This window comes from Malurus melanocephalus, unplaced genomic scaffold (assembly GCF_030028575.1).
Source record: "Malurus melanocephalus ecotype Western Australia unplaced genomic scaffold, MMel_1.1 scaffold_22, whole genome shotgun sequence".
Taxonomy (NCBI): domain Eukaryota; kingdom Metazoa; phylum Chordata; class Aves; order Passeriformes; family Maluridae; genus Malurus; species Malurus melanocephalus.
Genome location: NW_026623254.1, coordinates 2,557,320 through 2,575,231, shown reverse-complemented (window position 1 = coordinate 2,575,231; position 17,912 = coordinate 2,557,320). Strand labels below are relative to the sequence as shown.

The 17,912-nt window shown below is 37.0% G+C and overlaps 1 protein-coding gene across 1 annotated transcript in view; it reads right to left on the bottom strand.

Moving 5' to 3' along the window:
• The window catches only part of DCP1B (decapping mRNA 1B), a 40,848-nt gene that overhangs the window by 5,962 nt on the left and 16,974 nt on the right, over positions 1–17,912 (bottom strand). Inside the window, exons 4-7 of the mRNA XM_057390047.1 lie at positions 11,806–11,872; positions 9,445–9,580; positions 4,868–4,996; positions 3,286–4,122 (exon numbers count right to left, since the gene is read on the bottom strand). Coding sequence (XP_057246030.1) covers positions 3,286–4,122; positions 4,868–4,996; positions 9,445–9,580; positions 11,806–11,872 — 1,169 coding nt within the window. The remainder of the gene's footprint in view (positions 1–3,285; positions 4,123–4,867; positions 4,997–9,444; positions 9,581–11,805; positions 11,873–17,912) is intronic.

Sequence of the window (17,912 nt, the reverse complement as noted above, 5' to 3'; positions counted from 1 at the left end):
AATGGTTGAGGAACTTTAAAGGCAGTTAATTAAAACAAAGCTGGCTAAAACGCTAACACTGCTTTGTCTTTCAAGCTTGATTTAGAATATTTTAATTGTTTAGCTACAGAAGCTGAAATACTTTTTGAAACAAGTTTAATGCACCTATTTGCATTACACAATTGTGTGCTGAAACTGCAGTCAGGACAAAACAAGCAGTGCTGTGATGCTCACACCACAGACAYGGAGTTCCATGCACATACTCAGAAGATGTAACATTATATACAAAATACACTCTGGATGAAAAAATGCTGCAGGAAATGGGAAAGACAAGCTGCAYGATATGTTGCCTTCTGAAGAAAAGATAAATTTGTGTCTGGGTTATTGTAAGCAGTTTTAAAACCATAATTCTGATTAACATAAACACTTAAGCATGTATGTATCTATAACCAGGATAACGCATGCCTAACACTAAACATATCCCTGAAAGCCCACTGTCGATTAATGCTTTTTTATTGTATCTTAAGCACACGTTACTCACTGTCTGCATAAGGAATATTTCACAAAAAAAAGGTTGGCATCAGACCAGCCTGAATGCTTCCAAGTATTCTTCTTCAGATTTTGCTTTTTTCCTTCTTTCTTTTTTTTTCCCTCCCGTTTTTTTGGTAACTGGTCTCTTCCTTTCCATGTGGGAGATCGCAGTTCTTATACCATATGGAGATGCAGCAGAAGCCAATTTAAACTTGGACATGTAATGTGTCAGYTGTGGAAAGGACTATTGCTTACATTTTCTTAGTGCTGCTGATGGATTTAGGGTGCTCCTTTAATATGATTTTCCAACAACAGACACTGTTCAGATATCCCTCTATTCCTGTCAGACTTTTTASAGTTTGCTTTATCTGTATGCTGAAGCATAGTAGAAGAGGCAATACCAAAAGACAAATAATTACACAGAACAAACCTTTTGCTGCACTTGTTGTCAGAATCTGCTTTGATCAATTTTGCATGAGCATGTGCAGATATATTTGTGCCAATTCAATTTCACTCAAATATCTACTCTGCAGGCATGGCAGCACTTGAAACCTCTGGTCTACTGCAGGGATAATATTATAAAAAGATTAATGTTGGTTTTAAAAGTTGTWTTTTATCTTCCAGGTTTTTTTTTCAAAAGTAGATATATTTCATGTGGCTAACTCATGGCTTCCAGAGGAACACACTCCTTCCTTCATTTTTAGCCTCCCTGCTTTTGCTTTTTTTGCAATCTGCTGCATGTGAAAGAGGCCATTCCTTCCAGACTGCAGAGCTTTAGCTGTCTTAAACAATAATTGGCCATGCTTTCATTATCATTTTTAGTCTATGCATTGAATCTCCAAAGCAATACTAAATGTGTGGAAAGAGCTGCATCTAATATTGTACCGACATCAGCTCTGGCAGCCTGTGAAGCCACTCCCAGACAGCCTCAGTCTCCTTGGTCTGCTCACAGCAATGCAAAGGGAGACAGAATCTCAGCTGCCTTTTAAGGCAAACTTGCAGCAATAATCAAAGTGATCGAGACTTATTCCAGCTTGTGAACTTATTCACAAGCTCGTGGTCTATCTGAACTCAAGCAGTAAAACTAATGTAATTGCATTAGGCCAGATCTGAGGAATTACCTTTCCACATTGCAACTAATGCTGGTATCACTGTCTTTTTCATGTATACAAAATTAAAGTCATTAGCCATAGCAGCATCTGTAGGGATTTTTCATGTGAAAAAGATATCAGCATATTTCTTTTATTTTATTCATGCATACTGACTTAAAGTGTATAGCCTGGCACTTGCCTCATTTCACTTTTACCTTCAAAGTAGGAATGCCTTCATTATGTCCTCATGCTATCAGCACAGGTACCAGTGAATCACACAATTTCTTACATTTAAAGCAGGCAAGTTCAATCCCCAGTGAAAACRAATTTTTTTTGACTCTGGATCCTCCTTTTATTCTTTAGCTCTCCAGTGGAAAGTCAAAGTTACCATCTGTAAGCAAATSATCCTGAATAATTTCAATGACTAATCCCCAAAAAACTCTTTCACACAGATTCAAATCCTACTGCATTAATTAAAAGAACAAAAAGAATGATGGCTATTTGCTATATCAAATTCATATTCCTCCTACCCCTCTCATGGAATTAGAAAACTTGACCTGTACAGACTTAGTGATAGACATGGTTCTTATTAAAGGAGTGTTTCAGCCTCTTCATGCATAGGTACCTTTCTAGCATGGTGAAATATTCTGTAGTCTTTCATTCAGCTTTTGATAAAAATAGAAAAACAGAATAAAAGAGAAAAACAGAACGAAATAGAAATACAAGAATGCACTAGTTGCAATAGAAAAACAGCTTTTGAACTTGAAACTGGAAAGGGGAATGCTTTCGATCAGTAACTTCTRGACTCCAATACAAGTCAGACTTCAGTACAACACAGTCCATCCAAAATAAAGGAAGCTAAAAGGGGCTTAGATACATTCCCAAGCAGGACATGTAAAGACATTCTAGTGTAGAAAATCCTACAGAAAATGAAGTTGTTAAAGACAGTAGCTGTTCTGGATGGGACATTTTGTACTTCACATGTTGCTTTTCTGAAGAATATAAAAATGTACTCATGAGACAGACACAGTCTCTCAACATCTGAATTTTCTGAGATACCTATCTGACTTCTAGGATCAAAATAAACAGAATTAAGGGAGTTTTGATTTTTTATGTCATTCAGGCACAAAACCTTTTTTCTCCAAATAATACACAGCAAATTAAAAAACAATAGCTAATGGGTCTCTAGAAGTAGCCAGTGTGGTACAAAATAACTAATGGACCAATATACAAATACTTCAAAATGCTSCTGTTAAAAAACAAGGGACCTTTTAAGTATCTTTAGCAACTGGCAAACAAAAGAATGCTTATCGACACAGAGAAAGCTATGACTAATTTGGCAGAAAAAAATTATTAAACCCCAAACATCACACTCAGTAGCCAGCAATTACACGTAACAGGCTAAGAATGGCATGTGAAAACAAGGTGACTTTTCAAAGGGCCTGTGGAAAAACCCAACACTACAGTATTTTTGGTCATCATTAATGTGCAAGAGATGTGGCTTTCAGGATGTACAGTATCACCTCTTAGTAAATCAGAATTTACTCAATGTTGTTAAAGTATCACCAGCAAAATGAATGATGTGCAACATGCAGTAAGACAATGAAATCAAGACTTCCTAAGAAAACATCAATTTGAAAGATAGCTAGATTTATATTTATTTATGAAGAAGTTCCCCATTTACCTGGAAGAGAGCACTCTGTTTTTCCGTGCCTGGAGCCTTTTCTATCCAGGAATCCAGTGGTTTCAGTGTACTGGTGTTCTGGGTAACAACAGGGAACTTAGCTGCCAACGTTGGTCTGCTCGATACATGGAGCTGTTGTTCTTGTTGAACTATCTGGAGTTTTTTCAGTAACTCTTGAGGTGAAATCACCCCAGAAYTGGCTGCTTGATTGCCAGAGAGAGGAAGTGGCTGTCTGGGAAGTTTGGATTGCTCTTTACCAAGTGTCTGAGCCTCTAAAGTCTGGCCTGGTAGGGATCGATTGAAGTACACCAAAGGGGGCTGGCTCATGTTATTTACTGGTGCTGCTGGTGCTCCAACAGGAGCAGGAGTCCTGCTGAACACAGGAGCTGTCGAGTTCACAGGTCCTGTGGCACTGGGGTCCATTTTAGTCACCGACCCGGACTGACTCTGCAGTTTCTGCAGTAAGCTCTGAGTGCCAGCAGTGTCCTGAACGACGTGAGACGTTGCAATGCCATGGGAAGTGACAGGTTGGAAGAGCCCTGTGAAAGTCTCCCCCGCAGGGTGGATATTGCCGTTTTCACAGAGGCGGTTCTCGGGGAACTCAGCGAGGGGATGAAGGTCTGTGCCACGCACCATGAGCTTCTGGATGGCAGGGCAGAGCTGCTTCTCTGCAGAGGGGGAGTGCCTGCTGGGTTCTTCGTAGGACAGGGAACGAACCACACCCTGCCTAACAGGGAGGTTCTCTTGTTGCTTGTTAAGTGGTTCTGAAACATCTGGCTTGTCCTGTTTGCCAAACAGTGCTGTCAAAGACAAGTGCTGTGGTTCAGGATCCACATTCTGTGAGGGAACAAAGGAAAAGAGTAAACATAGTTCCCTCCTGCATAAGTTACATTAAGTGGGGACAATATTTAGCCAGCAGTATTCAATGAAAAGCYGAGAAAACTGCTATGCTCTTTTTTCCCCAAGAGGATTTTTAATAGTTTTGTCACATAGGAAGGGCAAGAAGGCTGTTGTCAAGCTGCTAATGTGGGAGAAAATCAGTGAATCTGAGAKATAGCAGTGGCTTTGCTTTAAATAACATGCAAGAGCATCTTCTCTTACAGCCATCAGTACAATATTAGTAAGAGACAGCAATCTGCCTGCRTATGAAGCAGAGCCACTTCTTGTGCATCTGGTGGTCACAGCTGAATTCAGTTTTTAGGATTTTGCAGCGTGATTTGGCTTGAAGATGTACCAAGAGACTTTTCTTTATTTAAACTATTTCACCCCAAAAAAGACCAAAAACAAATAAAAACCTAGAAAAAGTGTGATTCAGCAATTGAATTGATCAGCTTGTGATCAAAACAGCACCTGAAATTCGAAAGACCAGAATTTCTTTATTGCATCAGGATAGTACGTCTGTTATTTACATGTTTCCATATCATATGGTGGAGGTTAGGGAGCTTTTACAAAACAGATTAGTTGTGCTTTAAAATCATTCCTTACAGTGGTTCCATCTCAGATTGTTGAAMTGACCTTACAGCTAAATAACTGTTCCTGTAAGTCAATGACAGCAGCACAGTCAGAACACAGCACATTTTACCTTGCTCTGCTGGGAGATTCGCTGATGCTGACTTTCACTCGGCTTCACTGGAATTGGTTTGATTAGGTTGGGGTTGTTATAGATTGCAGAGGAGCTGGTTATTTGTTTTGGCTCTGAGCACGTCTTACACTGCAACAGAAAAAAGGATTTCTTGGTRTGTGTGACAATATCTTTTCCCTTAGTCCTCAACTATAGGAAAATATAGACATAACAAGTATTCAATGACCAAAAATACTAATTGCAGCATTGATGATGAAGTATTATGTTATTAGAAGAACTGTAWCAACTGCAACCTAATTTTCTAAAACCTCAAGACGTATGTAAAACTGAACACTTGATTCCAAGATTCACCTAATATGAAGCCTCCCTCTAATTTAAATCTCAGTACYCTTTTGACCTTCTGTTTTTCTTGCACTTAAAAAAACATAGAATAATTTTTAAAAGCACCTTAGAAACCAAGCAACAGATGTGCTTTTCCTGCACCAACAGGCACCTAAAAGTAGCTTAGATCCATGAAGGATTGATGTGCCCATAAAGAACATTTAAAACGCTTTTGTTAAAAAGTAGAATTATAACTCAAACTCCTTTACACAAATCTTCATATGGTGGGAACTTGCAGGATGCATATACATGCAYAGAAAAGTAATTAAAGATCTAATAAATTTGTAGAATCAGTATGATTTCTTATTAAATATGACAATATTAATAACAGTATTMATTAAAAAGATGGTCAGACAGATAATTGAAAGTGATCAGGGACAAATAATGTCATATAAAAAAAAAGGCACGATTTAATTCAGAAAAAACAAAATGCTACATGAAAAAGGAATAGTAAATAGAAAACATGAATAAGATGCTATATATAARAATATATATATATTCAATGAAACTCAAAAAAACATTGTGTATACATAGAAGACTATTTTCAGTAGAAAACAGTATATCTGAAGTCATCATCAATTGATACAACTGGGACCAAGAAACTGGCAAGATTTTTAGAATTATCTAACAAGAAGTTAATTCTATYCAACAGTTACATTCATAACTGAATTTGATGGGCTCCAAATATTATGCCACAGGACGAATTGTTGGGGAAGGATGACCAATTTTGGTTTCTCCTTCTCTCTCCAAGGAGCTCAGTCTTGTACTTTCCTGGGGCCAGAATTCCAGACTGGGGACTGCTCTATGGATAAACAGCAGAGCCACTGCTCTGTGACCCTGAAAATATCAGTGTCCTTTACAGAACTTTGAGACAAACTCCTTAGAATGCAAATATGCCAGGTGAGAAAATAACCTCCACTCTCAAATATACAAAACTGGTCACTTAATCAATTTCTGACACCTACTGCAGCAATAAACAAACATGCTGGTTCTGCTTCTCAGTGAAGCAGAACTTGAGWTCTCCTGGGGACTTAAGGGGCTCCAGTAGGTTCTGAATCCTTTCAGTTGTTTGTCAGATTGGACAGATCCTAGATGGACCACAACTGCATTTCAGTAAGATTAAATAGCGTTTTATTTCTCCCAAATAGCTCTCTTTTAATGATGGTGCCTTTTCTTCAAYGGATCTTCTCATTGCTATTTTTCAGCATAACTTTTTGGGCAAAAAGCATATAGTCTTTTTCTTTAACATGATGGATCACATCCTCTTGAATATTTCACAATGAGTTCTGCAGAAYTTAAATAAAACCCTTATTTCCTTAGGGTATTTTAATAGGCTGAAATCTTCAGAAACCATAAGTACCTTAGATTCCACTGTCATACCCTGCATGATCACAGAACTAAGCACATAAAAATTAGGCAAGAAGCAGTAGAGTTTAAGAGAGTTATCACTATATGAGCATTTTTAGACCAAATTCCTCAGCAAAATGTGCATTGGTACACACACAAAGGCCCACAGAGAATGACATTGACCTGACTTGGTATCATTGCTGTGATTTGATAACAAGGCTAGTAGGTTGCTATCAAACACAGAAGCACATTGAAGAAAAAAGAAGCCTGTGATGATTTCAGAAAGCTCTGTAACTATTGGAACTCAGAACATAAAGCCATTTTGGCAAACAGGGAGCATGGCCTAGCTGATGAGTGAGTTGGGAGCACTAGCATGACATTTTAAGCAGCTGTCAGGTAGACAGGTAAAGAAGGTATCAGATGCTATTATCAAACAGCAAAAAGCAGCATRAAAGAAATTTCACCATGCTCTTTAGTGACAGAACCAGAAAGTCCTCATAAGCTACAACATTTGGCCATTACTACTCTTGCTTCACAGATCTGTCCTTTAGTCAGGTGTCCTATTCAAAGCTATGTTCCCACAAAAGATGCATGAGAAATCAAAAGGTTTTAAGATCAAGTCAAAGGAAGGTTCAGCAACCTGGAACAAAAGAAGATACACATGGTCAATGTGGATCAAAAAGAGAAAGAAAAGCACTGAGGGGGTTTTGGCAAGTTTGGTACAGTCAGAGATACTTGAGGCAAACAATTGTGCTGTACTGTGAGATTCATAGTCTGCCTGTACAATATGAAGCTGAAAATGCTGGAAGAAGAACTGTGCAGCACAGAGCTAAAACCAGAGCCAGTCCTGCAGTACAAGGTAAGGCASAATGGTTAAAGAGAAACCCATTGTGTCATGCTTAGTTCTGTACCCTAGCAGCTCTTCAACTGGTTTTCTCCCCAGTTATCATTGAGACCAGCTTTTCCCTTCCAGAGATCAAGAGAAGGCAGGTGTACAACAGGAACATTCAAAAAAACCAAAACAAAAATCTCAATGGTGTAGCATCTTAAAGCTCCATTAATTAAAAAAGGAAGAGGGAAACTGTGTATTTTATTTTGCACATAACCTCTAAACATGTAGCATCAKTTGGGAACAAGATACACCCTTCAAAATTAGTTACACTCTTAAAAATTGAGCAAAATTCTCTACAAGTTTTGAAAAATTGATGGTCTTATTCTACAGCTTCTAACTCTTCACTAAATAAACACAGATTTCAAAAAAGAGAACAACATATTTCATAACTAATTTCAGCACATCAGACTGTAAGTAGTAAAACATACACTGACAGGAAAGTAGATGCCATAAACCAYTCTAAAAGCACGACTGCTCTGAAACATATTGATATTAAATAGAAAAATGGTTGTCATTGCCTTTATTTATCACACTCTTTGAAATTTATATTACTAGCAAACAAGAAATCACACATATCCTGTTCTTAAGAGGTCAGGCATCTCTAGCACTCATGTCCCAGATGAGGAGGAACTTCTCATGTTATTTTTTATTTCCTTGGCAATCCCTTAAATGCAGAAAGATTAAAGATAAAGTAAGAAGCAAATTTGTGAAAGRTTCTAAAGGGAAAAGAGTCCTAAAAGCTATTATTTAAACAACAGAATCTCCTCTCCTTTGTCTTGATTTCTGTGTGCTGATGCAGAAAGGGAAGGTAACATATTTTAGATTAATGACCCCTTATTCATATAATCTTTTCAAAGCATAATACTTTTCCAGTTTTCCATTTGCAGTATTTTTAAGGTTATCTAATGAAAACCTCTTAAACATTTCAGAACATCTCAAACCATACTYTCTGATGCCAAGATTAGATACTGATTCAGTATTAAAACATGAGAAAGATACCAGGTTTTGGAAGTGTTTGCCCACTATAATACATTCAATCTCTATTACAGAAAACACAAAGGCCCCGAGCTTCAATAGAAACGATACCACAATAAAAAAGGGCTACATTTCACCCWAGCTCAAATAGTTTGCTGTCATCTTTCTGAGGATGTTATTAGCAGCTACATTTCAGAAAGAATAAACACAAGGAATTTCAAGAGAGAAAAAGTTAAGRTATACATATATTTCCAGACTCAGAACACTTACGAGCTCTATTATCGCATGACAGCACATAAGCAATACAGGAAACAGCAGCAGGAACCTGCAGGCTCTGTAACAATTTGCAGCTTATATATGGATAGTTAAAATTATTAGATTTTTATTCCCCAAAGTAAAACGTTTTTGATTGCTCAATAATAGAGAACATTATTAGTCCATTAGTTACTTCTTTATTTAGAAGCCTCAGAAGACTAAAGCAGCACACGGGCTGAAATGATACTGCATTTCAACCTTTTCATTTCCTTCCATTAGTGTCTGAAAGTAGCTAACAACCACAATTAAAAGCAGTAACTTCACTTTCAAAGGTCTCCTGAACCAAGTCCTTTGTACAAACCACAGAAACTATTACCAGGTAAGTACTTCATGCAGGAAARGGACACAGCTTCCAGGTGCTACTCAATGAGCACAGGAGCTCAAAGGGTCTGGATGGAAGGCAATTTATATTTGCACTTACCCTCTACCATTCAACAGATAATCAAATCATATCCACATTCTCCTTCCAGAATTTTTTATTGACAGCGTTAATTTCTTTTGAATCTGTAGCAAATCCTACCAAAACTTTCTTACTGGCCACTTTTACATAAAATGAGAGAGCACACTGTYCAAAATCACTTTCACCTTTGAGTAGAACTATTCAAAACCCAAAACACCCAAACCCAGAGCTGTTACGTTGCATAATGTAAAGTGGGGCACGTCTCACCTTGGTATACTCATCTTTGGCCTTGGTAAGCATCCGTAAGATATCCACTTCTTTGTTATTAGCAGAGTTCATGATCATGGGGGACACSCCTGCTCCTGTGCCCTGCTGTGCTTTGAATTGTTCCTGCTGAGTTAGACTGAAAGGTGAAGGATATACAAGACAAAAAGCACAAATAAAATATAAAAATTTAAACACAATTACTATATAATACTTAATCAAAAATCAAATATTTGCAAATATAATGCATGTTTTAATGTAGATGGGGGGAAGACAGCTACATTAAAACATGTATTAAAAAAAAGGATCTCTATAAAATCATCATTTGACATGAGATTAATTTTCTCCAATCTTGAATACACTAGACGATAGAATAAAATTTCCATAACTGAGTCACAATTTCTATACCCAGAAGGAGTAGGGAATTYATAGCGTTATTCAGTTCTGCTGGTGGTGGAGGATGGCAAACACACACAAATCAGGCATTAACTACTAGCAAATGACCAATTTCCTGCCCCAGCTGTTTTATTATTATTGTAGAATGCTGAGAATTAAAACACAAAGCCAATTGGCTGAGCAACAGGGTATTTTTTATCTATATGAAATACTGCTATTATAAACCACTACACGTGGTTTACATTTGCATGAATCCTCTGAACACTAGGTTTTATTGTAGTAAATTACCAGTTTGAGARCACCTAATCACCACCAACTGAAACTTAAGCTAGTTAACTAAAATGAGCTGTCAAAAACCTGGGGTTCCTAGGGTTCATTGTTTATTTCTGCAAACTCATCCCCATCAATTATTTCTTGGGTCACAACTAACTCATTTTAGAGCTGTAGGATATACAGCAAAACCAACAAACCCCAGTGAACAAAACTCCACCACTGTCACAGTCTGCATTTCACACTGTTTTGTCACTGCAAAATGAAAAGCAGCAGGTATTACTTTCTAAAAAAGATATATAGAGGAAAGATTACTACCTTCCCATCCAGTATTTTATCACAAACCCTATCTGGAATGTAGCAGTGGGAGAGTTAAAGCACTTTGCTATGAATYGAGATGTGTGAGGATGAGTCTCGTGGGGATTTGTACTGCAGGGCACAGAAATGGGCTTTGGCCATCACTTTGGCAATCAAACTGGATGCCACTGGCAACAGAAGCTGTTAGACTGAGACAGAYGACCTGAAAAGGAGATTCACAGGTCTGACAGGGCCTTTGCATCGTGCTCWGTTAGTACTTAATGCTGTTGGCTCGACTGCATCTGCTTCCCGTGGCTTTCCTAAGGATGACAAAGACCCAGCTCTACATCATCCCTCCCCTTCTGTCCCTTGTCCCTTACAAGATTTGTGACAATGTATGTCTAACATACATTGTGACAAACAATGGTATGTCTAACCCCATATACCACAGGCAACTGGAATACCCAATCACTGCCTGTTCCTACTCAGCCCCTTTACTACATCCTCCACGTTACAGCTCTAAAAAGTGTAGATTTCATATRTTAATAAAATCTGTAAGACTTCAGCTCCTTCCTCCTCCAAGTAAACATGAAAACCAGCAGAACATGTCCTAAGAAAAGGGTCGCTGCAAACAAGCCCATCATTAGGCCACCAGTACCTGAGGGTATTGCAAAAGGATAGGCCCTATACATTGAGAACACGTGAAGAAAGAAGCAACATTGAAAAAAATCTGTCCATGACATTTATAGATTAAAATACAGCTGAGAGCACAGTTTCATGTGAAATCTTCACCTTTGACTTGACTGCAAAATTGAAGTTTGTGTAGCATGTATAAAAACACGTATTTATGTGTCTGAAAGTAATGGACTGAAAGCTAATTGAATCTTGCATTATATGCCAAAAACAAAGTGAATTTTGTACATATTGCTAAGAAATGAAGAAGCAAGAAATCAGCCATGATGTACAAACAGAACAAAACCCACAGAAACTGTATTAGGACAATATGTTCTCATCATAGGCTGCACTTACCTTGATATAAGAAAAAAAAAGAAAAAAGGTAACAATATCCAAAAAAAAAATAATCTCCCCAAATTGAAAAATATATTAAAACTCCAAAGAATACAATTCTTCAAAATAGATCTCTGAGTCATCAGGAAATAAATCATATCAACTGTTACACTCTGATGTAGCTGGAGAGCTGCACTACAAATTAGGAAAAATTACTGCAATACAGTGACTTATTTCTGATTTTATGAAATACAGGCTTGACACGTGCAATGAAGTTTATATTTATAAGTTTTAAGTAGAAAGGTATGATCATTCTAAAACACAAAATATGCATCTATGTACAGAAATACATCAATAAAATGCACAAAAAGGTCTTGCTAATCCATCACTTACTTTTTCATGAGCTCTGCAATTCTTTGGCATTCTTCCTTATCATAAAACCAAATCCCATATATGGACACTGTAAATGCACATTAAACACAAACTGTGAGAATCTTCTCAAAGAGCAATTCTACCCAGTAGATATTTAAATGTAACCTGCCAATGAATTTTTATTTCCATCTTATGTTTTCCCCATCTATAAACACAAAATGATACCTCAGATCCTATAAAATCAAAAAAGATCAAAGGCGCATCTCTAAGTATGTAAATTACAAGCYCTTAAATATTCAATTAAGGCGAAGTATTTGATCCCTTTCTTCAGAACACTAAACCAGTGGGGCTTTTCTCTTTAAAATCTTTTCCTCTGTCCTTCATTTCAGTTATCATATCTATTAGACTCCAGTACCAGCACACTGCAGGGAGCATTGCATGCATATGGAAGTAGGAAAATCTGTTTAGTTTTCAAACAATGTTCAGGTTTATCTTATATAGCATCAAAGTTGGTGGAGTAGTATGAACATACCTCTGTCTCCCTGTAGATTTCCTAYAATGCTGCCCATTATTTTAACAGCAAATAAATAATTATCTGTAGCCAACCCCAATATAAGAAACCTGTATTTAAGTTCAGATCTCCACTAAAGTGCCTGCAGAAATGAAGGATTTGAATTTCTTGGTAGYTCAAGATCCTCAAACACACATACCATGAATGAAACCATCACAATGGTAAGAACCATAATGGGACCATAGTTAGTGCAGGTTCCACAATCATTCCAAACTAGAATGGGAGGTTTTTCCACTCACACCTATGTTGTACAGCTCTGGGAAGATAGCCTGGGAATAAATCCACAACACAGTCTCAAAACAATCCATCCCCATTCACCAGGGTAACTGTCCTTGTTTKAACCTTAGGCATCTGCTATGGGAAGGGGAGACAGAAGCCCTTAAAGGCTTAATACAGATCTTTCCCTCTCCATCAGCACAGCCTTGTGCAATGTCCATGTCCACAGTAACAAACAGGGAGACCCTGGGATTCCCCTCTGTCCCCTCTACCCTACTGCAGGCAAAAGTTGTCTCTTAACCTTATTAAGAATTGGCAGTTCCTAACATGTCTTCAAACACAGTGGGGGTCAGATTCCATTTGAAAATGAATTTCATTTCAAATGGCTTGAGCACCTGTTTAAAAACAATTGCAACACTGACCCTGATGATGTAATATTTCCTAATATTAAGAGAGTCCAAAGGCAATAACTCCTTTCATTCCACAGAGCCAAACCCATGGCATATGAAGTGTACCTTGGCTTTGTTAATGTTTGGAAAGAAAATGAATGTACAGCTGCTTGCAAGAGATGAGTGTAACATTTTCTCCATTCCCCCACCAAATTTTCAGCTGTGTCTTGTCTTCTGTAGAACTAAAAATGGTTCAAACTGTTTAATACAGCACATGGGCAAAAAGYCTAAAATACCCCACAAACCAGATATCCTGTAGACATACAAAAATGAACTTTTAAAATATGTACTGTCCTTTGTAGATTACTGAAAAGTGTGATGATTTCTATTATTCACCTAAAAAAGGCAAGTATCACAATATGCACCAGTAGTTCTACAAATGTGCAACATAAGAGCTGAACTGCRCAAGTAAGTCCAGGTGTTTTAACATCAATATTAAAATATGCATTTCAAATACATATTAATATTCTAGCATATTCCAGTGAACATCCAATAATAAACTGCAAACCTGTACAAAACTGTGTGAACAACTCATAAGGTTCTAAAACACCAGCCTGTTATGCAAAACTTCACATCCTTCTGATGAAAAACTTTGAAATTTTGAAAACTCATTGTCCAAATCACAAGTAACTCTACATTCTTCAATGCAACAGCACAGCAGACTGAGAACCCCAGACATGTCAAATTTTTTTTAAATCAAGATTCTTCTTTTTTTAAAAAGAATCTCCARTGGAGAAAAGTATTGATGACATCTTGGCCATCTGCTCCATCTTCTCAATTTTTTTTTATGTCTACCACAGCTGGTGGCATCATCAATATGCAACACAGGGTGGACAGCTTTACCTTTTGGCCAATGGAACAGACATGTCATGGACTATTTATGAATATCTAATAAATCTGAAAGCTGACAGCCCCTCAGAAATGCTGCACTGCTTCTGGCCATTAGAAACTGAAAGACTCAAACCAACAACAGAAGTAAGCCAGTTTGCCTCAACTCAGTGACAAACACAACTAAACTGGCAGATAACCGGTATAAAAGACCATTGCAGATTTTACAGAACTATAGTATTTTGAAATACAATTGCAACAAATACAAACCTGTGYTGGGTCACAGAATAAGCACACTGGGTCTGTGCCACCAAACCAAACCACATTACCACCAAACAATATATCCCATCTTAACTGCAGCTTTAAGTGAAGATACTGCAGATCCAGAGACCTCTAGCCTTGATATCAACTGAGCTTCAAAGCCACCACATGCACTTTCTCACCTTGGTTAAATGGTATTTTCAATCCAAATTAGGAAGCATAGCTGCAAGCAAGCTAAGACCAAAGTCCAACATCCTCTGAGCTTAGAGCTCACCCAGTGAGTGGTGAATTCTTTCAGAAGTGGACAGTCCTACTGTTCTTCCTTCCACACTGCTCCCCATCTGCCCAGAACAGATGAACACTTCAGAAATACACTGAGAAACAATCACAGCTTGTGGCAGCACAATGTACCCTGAGCTCTTTCATGCATGTGAAAATGAGGGACCAGTGAGAGCACAGTAACCTGTGGAAATCTGAGATGCCTGGAGTAACCATGGCATAAATTCACACTACAGTAGTACATTCTGCTGTGATAGGTATTTAAGAGAAAAAAGTGTAAATAGTAGTAGTAAGAAAGAGTATTAATGGCCTCCATCTTAATTAATAATGAATAAAAAAAGGAAAAAAAAGATCTTGTGTGTGTGGTAACACATAAAACCTTACAGCCAGAAAGAGAATTTAAGGTGATAACAAATGAACTGCCAGGGAACCTGGCACATTTGTACACACACAGTACAATTCCACTGCAAGCTTTCTACCAGCATGAAAACACAATGGGTCTTATCAGGATTAAACATAAACAGATTACTTTTATCTGCCTTCCCTCTCCATCAGACTGTTTGACAAAATAGAATTCCAGACCTAGGTATCACTTGTAGAGTGGTAATTTCATGTTCATGTTCATGTTGAAAATGAAACATGAAACATCAGAGGCACAAAGCAAATTTTTCTACTGCCACACAGAAGAGGAAATAGTAAGTCACTTTTAGACTCAGCTTCAGCCATAGTTATGTAAGAAGAGATTACTGTAAAAAACAGAAGAAAATAAAATCGATGCCAAATAATGAACTGATGACATGAAAAAGAAAGTGCCCAAGTTACAATGCTGTTAAGATTACACAAAACTATGCCATAATGCACCTATGAAATCAAGAAGATCCAATTAATATTGAATGGGAAGCTAAATAAATTACTTAAATAAACTAACTGAAATTATTATTAAGGGATATCAGTCTCTAGACTTTTTACAATTTGAAAAAGTCAGGCTACTCATAAATTGAAACTGAAAAATTTTACCAAAATCTGTGAAGCTCCTTTAATAGCTCAGTGATTGAATTTCAGAAAGGACACTATTTAAGTTTTAAATCACGACTTCAGAGCCAATTCTAAAGCTTCCGCCTTACAATTTTCATTTTTTGGCTACGGATTTCTCCTGTCCTCACAAACACTAGAACACTTGATACTATTTATAAGCAGAAGCTGACAGCTGCTATCTACCAGAATTATAGATAACAGTTTCTAACCTCTCAATATTTGAAACATTAATTTAGTTATTATGATAATACAGAATTTCTTATCAGCTTCAATCATTCGTGTTAAGTATTCTATTAAAAAAAAGGCATTTTCTGGGATTATTTTTTTCCTCTTCATTATTCCAGCTATTAGATTTCTGTCCTCTGGACAGACATTTCCATTATCAAAGCTTTTGTTTTAGTGTACCTGGAACACATGATTTTTAAGCTATTGCTCCACAGACTGCACAAAGTCTTTAAGCTTGGTAAAAATGATACAGAAATAACTACTGTCAAGAGATTCCCCTGTACGTAGAGACTGTCTTACACTTGCTGGAATTTAAAAAAAAATAAAAATAGTAATTTTTACATTTTTGTGGTTTATTCTTGGTATTGTACTTCTTAAAGTATTTTACCCTAGTTATAGTCTAGACACTTGCTCCTCAATATGTAAATCCACTTATATTAAAAAGAAGGTTATATTAAAAAGAAGTTTCTCCTTTGGTCCATGATGTTTACAATCACAATACAAGGATATGAGTTTCCTTCCCCTTTGTCCAGGCTCAAGTGGTACAGCAGACCTGCCTGCTGAAGCTCTGCATCCTACTCTGCAGCATAATGCAAGAGAAGACTGCAACAAAGGAAAGAAAAGACAGAAAACCTGCAGCTAAGACAGCTGCAGACTGTCTTGGAAAGCTGAATTCCATCCTGAGATGTTATGCAATGATACACAAGCTGTGAAATGTCATCTGAAGTGGCTGCACTGGCTGAGTGTGCTTCAGTACCCAGTGGCTGAATTGAGATCCTAGACCTGGGTGCAAGATTTGAGTGCGTGACTGCAAAAACACCAACCATCCCAATCAAAGTCTGCAAGAAGTGTTTTTGRACATATGAATAATAAATATACTGGAAAAATTTGGCTTGAGTAATAAAGTCAGACATTCCATATTTAATTAGTGCCTAATTGTAACTACTCTRCCCTAGGATCCTAATTTGTGAAATGGGAAAAATAATATTTCTAGTCTAAGCAAGGTACAACAGTTCAGTTTGCTYATGAGTTATCAGCTACTGTAGTGATTATGGGAAAAAAACAACAAAAAAACCCCAGTAATTCTGTCTCTAGTGCAGAACTTCAGCAGCATATAACAAAGCAAGAGACCCACATACCAGTAATGAGAGAAAAATGAGAATACCGAGTAGCCTCTCTTAATATAAACACCAGTGTGACTAATYGATAACTGAAATAAAGTCCTTATTGCAAAAGAATAATGTCACAGAATATAAAATTCCATGAATGGAGAGATTGCACAATCAACCTTAATTTTGGTATTTCCTAGTTTAAGTCTTAAGGTTTTTTCAGCTCTAAACAGGCTTTAAGTACTTTCAAACACAAAAATTTACTATTTAGGTACTTAAAACCAAAACATTAGAAAAAATTTAACCTATCATATCATATTGAAAGAAATGTGGCTCATCAATAGAAGTGGAATTTTTAGGTTTCTTGCTTCTCTACATTGTTCAAAGCTACACAATACAAAATATGTATCAGGTAATTGTATTTGTTTCTAAATAATGGAAATTCCTCTCTGGCTATATACTGTTATTTCTGAAAGTTTTTGAAGAGAGATCTAAAATTTTATGATTTCTCAGGCACAAGAACATCGACAAATTGATGCAAGGTAAGAGTTTTTCAAACAATAAAAATGTTTATTTTGATATGAGCTTAGCCTAAATTCCCAAAAAGCTCTGAAAAGACCCTACATGTTAAATCATCAGACACTTGCTCTTCCATTTAAATGTTGATAAAGCTCCTGATTAATTTATTTGGAGAACTGCTAATAAAGACAGAACTGCTAATAATTTCCATTATTTCAAGTGTTTAAAATAGTATCTATGAACAAGCAAGAAAGGGRAAAAAAGCCCCAAAACAACCGATTCTGTTATTAAAGGAAAAAGAATCCTACTCAGAGACATATTAATGCAAAGTAAGGATCACACATGGCCATTTTTCAGCTTGACCAGTGAAATTCAAGTGAGGAGGGAACTATTTAAGCTATTTCATTTAAAAAAAMCACAAAATATGCAACAACAAAACCCCCAACAAAATGAAAAAGCCTCTCCAGACCCCTTCCCCCAAAATSAAATGGTTTGAGAGTGGGCAATGATTGGCAACATTACTGAAGTCAAGAATAAGTTCCTTACYACCATCTGCTTCATTGTGCTTGGAACTATGCCTTAAAAATCAAGACAAGAAACAATTTTTGTTAATAGACTGGACCCTGAAATATTCCT